At 38.2% G+C, this 3,523-nt stretch overlaps 1 protein-coding gene across 1 annotated transcript; it reads left to right on the top strand.

Annotated features, from left to right (window-relative positions):
• Window positions 1–635: 635 nt before the first annotated feature.
• On the top strand, window positions 636–2,370 carry LOC139129046 (zinc finger protein 846-like). The gene has a single exon (XM_070694717.1). It carries the CDS (start codon window positions 1,218–1,220, stop codon window positions 2,199–2,201), a length of 984 nt encoding a protein of 327 aa, XP_070550818.1. The 5' UTR covers window positions 636–1,217; the 3' UTR covers window positions 2,202–2,370.
• Window positions 2,371–3,523: the final 1,153 nt, after the last annotated feature.

The raw sequence follows: 3,523 nt of genomic DNA, 5'->3' as shown, positions 1-3,523 counted from the left end.
CATGTGTTTCAAATTGGGAACAACGACATAAACCTATGTGCCCATAGATCTCAACATATACACTCCAGTGATACTTCTTAATGACCACATTTCCCTGCCCCATCAAGACTAATACTCCCCTATTACAAGTTGGGACTATGTCATTGTCAATGACGTGTTAAAATTGTGTTTGTACTGTGTATCATCGCAGTTTCTGGTTTGATCCCGGACCCATGGAGAAATTGCTAACATTTAGCTCATTAATATACCCTATATGAGTATAATCTGCATTGTTATTGTTTAAGTTTTATATTCAGGTCCGGATTAGAATACATTTATCAACAATAACAATGATCATTTGACATTCACAGGCTGTGTTGGCAAGCAGAACTCAGGGCATTGGTCATGATGATCGGATTATAGTAAAATTCTGTAGTTGATACATTGAAACAGAGGTATGAAAAATTAGTCAAAAGTTACAGCTAATGTCACTTTAAAACTGTCTCATTCTTTATACTATTTACACATGGACGTAATATTTCTTTCACATTTATTCCATTTATTCTTATACTTCAGAATATTCAAAACATTTGTTGCAGTAGCGTCTTGTCAGCAAGATTAACCATAAGGGGAAGCAATGTGCCGAAACATGAGTCAGACAGCAACCTATGTTGAAACAGGAAAATCTCTCGTTCAAGCTTATGACAAGACTTTTACACGGAGAGAACATGAAGAAAGTCATTTGGATGGTGAAGAAAGGACATTTGTTTGTGAAGAATGTGGAAAGAGTTTTACACAGAATGAAGCCATGAAATACCTCACACTGAATCATATTTGTGAACAGCCGTTTGTCTGCAAAGTATGCGGTGAAGGCTATCAAAGCACTAACTCTCTAAAAATCCACACCGGGACACATACAAATGAAAAGCAATTCATCTGCAAAGTATGTGGTAAGGGTTTTGCACAGACTGAAAATCTAAATGTCCACATGGGGACACATATAAATAAAAAGCCATTCATCTGCAAAGTGTGTGGGAAGGGATTTACAAGGAGTGGAAATCTAAAAGTTCACATCAGGATTCATACAAAAGAAAAACCATTCATCTGCAAAGTGTGGGAAGGGTTTTACACACAGTGGACATCTAAAAATTCACATCAGGACACATACAAATGAAAAGCCATTTATCTGCAAAGTGTGTGGGAATAGTTTTTCACAGACTGGAAATCTAAAATTACATATGAGGACACATACAAATGAAAAGCCATTTGTCTGCAAAATATGTGGTAAGAGTTTTGCACAGCATGGACAGCTAAAGGTTCACATCAGGACACATACAAAAGAAAAGCCGTTTGTCTGCAAAGTGTGTGGGAAGGGTTTTGCAAGGAGTGGAGATCTAAATGTTCACATGAGGACACATACAAATGAAAAACCATTTGTCTGCAAAGTGTGTGAGAAGGGTTTTGCAACAAGTGGAAAACTAAAAGTTCACATGAGGACACATACAAAGGAAAAGCCATTTATCTGCAAAATATGTTGTAAAAGTTTTGCACAGCATGGACACCTAAAAGTTCACATGAGGACACATACAAAGGAAAAGCCATTTGTCTGCAAACTGTGTGGGAAGGGTTTTGCATATTGTGGGTACATAAAAGTTCACATGAGGACACATACAAAGGAAAAGCCATTTGCCTGCAAAGTGTGTGGGAAGGGTTTTACAGCGAGTGGAAAACTAAAACTTCACATGAGGACACATACAAAAGAAAAGCCATTTGTCTGCAAAGTGTGTGGGAAGGGTTTTGCAAGGAGTGGAGGACTAAAAGTTCACATGAGGACACATTCAAAGGAAAAGCCATTTGCCTGCAAAAAATGTGGTAAGAGTTTTGCACAGCATGGACACCTAAATGATCACATGAGGACACATACAAAGGAAAAGCCATTTGTCTGCAAAGTGTGTGGGAAGGGTTTTTCAATGAGTGGAGGACTAAAAGTTCACTTGAGGACACATACAAATGAAAAACCATTCGTCTGCAAACTATGTTGTAAGAGTTTTGCACAGCGTGGACAGTTAAAAGTTCACATCAGGACACATACAAAGGAAAAGCCATTTATTTGCAAAGTTTGTGGTAAGAGTTTTGCACATTGTGGATACGTAAAAGTTCACATGAGGACACATACAAGGAAAAGCCATTTGCCTGCAAAGTGTGTGGAAAGGGTTTTATAACTAGTGGAGATCTAAAAGTTCACATGAGGACACATACAAAGGAAAAACCATATGTCTGCAAAGTGTGTGGGAAGGGGTTTTCAACGAATGGAGGACTAAAAGTTCACTTGAGGACACATACAAATGAAAAACCATTCGTCTGCAAACTATGTTGTAAGAGTTTTGCACAGCGTGGACAATTAGCCACTCATTGCAAAAACCTTTCCACACATTTTGCAGACAAATGGCTGTTTAGTTGTATTAGTGTGTGCGAACATTTAGATGTCCACACTGAGGGTAAAAAGTCATTTTCTGCAAAATCGTAGGTAAGAAATTCACACATATTTTGATGTCGAGGGCGTAAAACAAAGTTCACATCAGGACACATACAAAGGAAAAGCCATTTGCCTGCAAAGTGTGTGGGAAGGGTTTTATAACTAGTGGAGATCTAAAAGTTCACATGAGGACACATACAAAGGAAAAACCATATGTCTGCAAAGTGTGTGGGAAGGGGTTTTCAACGAGTGGAGGACTAAAAGTTCACTTGAGGGCACATAAGAAGAAAAGCAATTTGTCTGCAAAGTATGTGGTCAAAGGTTGCACAGTGTGGACATCTAAATGTTCGCACACACTAATACAACTAAACAGCCATTTGTCTGCAAAATGTGTGGAAAGGTTTTTGCAATGAGTGGCTATCTAAAGATCCACACCAGGACTCATACTAATGAAACTCCTTTTGTCTGCAAAGTATGTGGTAAGAGTTTTACACAGAGTAGAATTTCAAAGATCACATCAGGACACATACAAGTTAAAAGCCATTTGACTGCAATATGTTTAGGAAGGGTTTTACTGCGAGTCGAAACGTTTAAGTTAACAGCAGTTAACATATAAATGATAATTCCTTTGTCTGCAAAGTTTATGGTAAAAGTTTTTCACATGGTTGAAGTCTGTCATATCACATGAGTACTCACAGAAAATGAACAATTTGTTCAAAATCTTGATGGTAAGAAGTAAAAAGTCATTTTCTGCAAATCGTAGGTAAGAAATTGATAGAGTGGCTGTTGTAAGTGATACATTAGGATCAGGGGTACCTAAGAGGGTGTAGCTTTTGAATTAGAATGACAGCCTTGACACCATGGAGGATAACTTTGATGGGGAAACGATAGCTGCTGGAATGGAATCCGTAAGCTTGGTCAACTAAAACGATAGCTTTGAACATATTTTGATGTCGAGGGCGTAAAACAAGATGGCTGGCAGCAAAAGCAGTGGTAACGGCGGTAAATATTTTACCGGTTTTCTACAAAATATTACCACGTTGTGTTGTGTAAGAGGCCATGTTCAGT

This window comes from Ptychodera flava, unplaced genomic scaffold, assembly GCF_041260155.1.
Source record: "Ptychodera flava strain L36383 unplaced genomic scaffold, AS_Pfla_20210202 Scaffold_87__1_contigs__length_454918_pilon, whole genome shotgun sequence".
Lineage (NCBI taxonomy): Eukaryota > Metazoa > Hemichordata > Enteropneusta > Ptychoderidae > Ptychodera > Ptychodera flava.
Note: the sequence above shows the minus strand (reverse complement) of the source record. Positions and strands in the feature narration are given on the sequence as shown.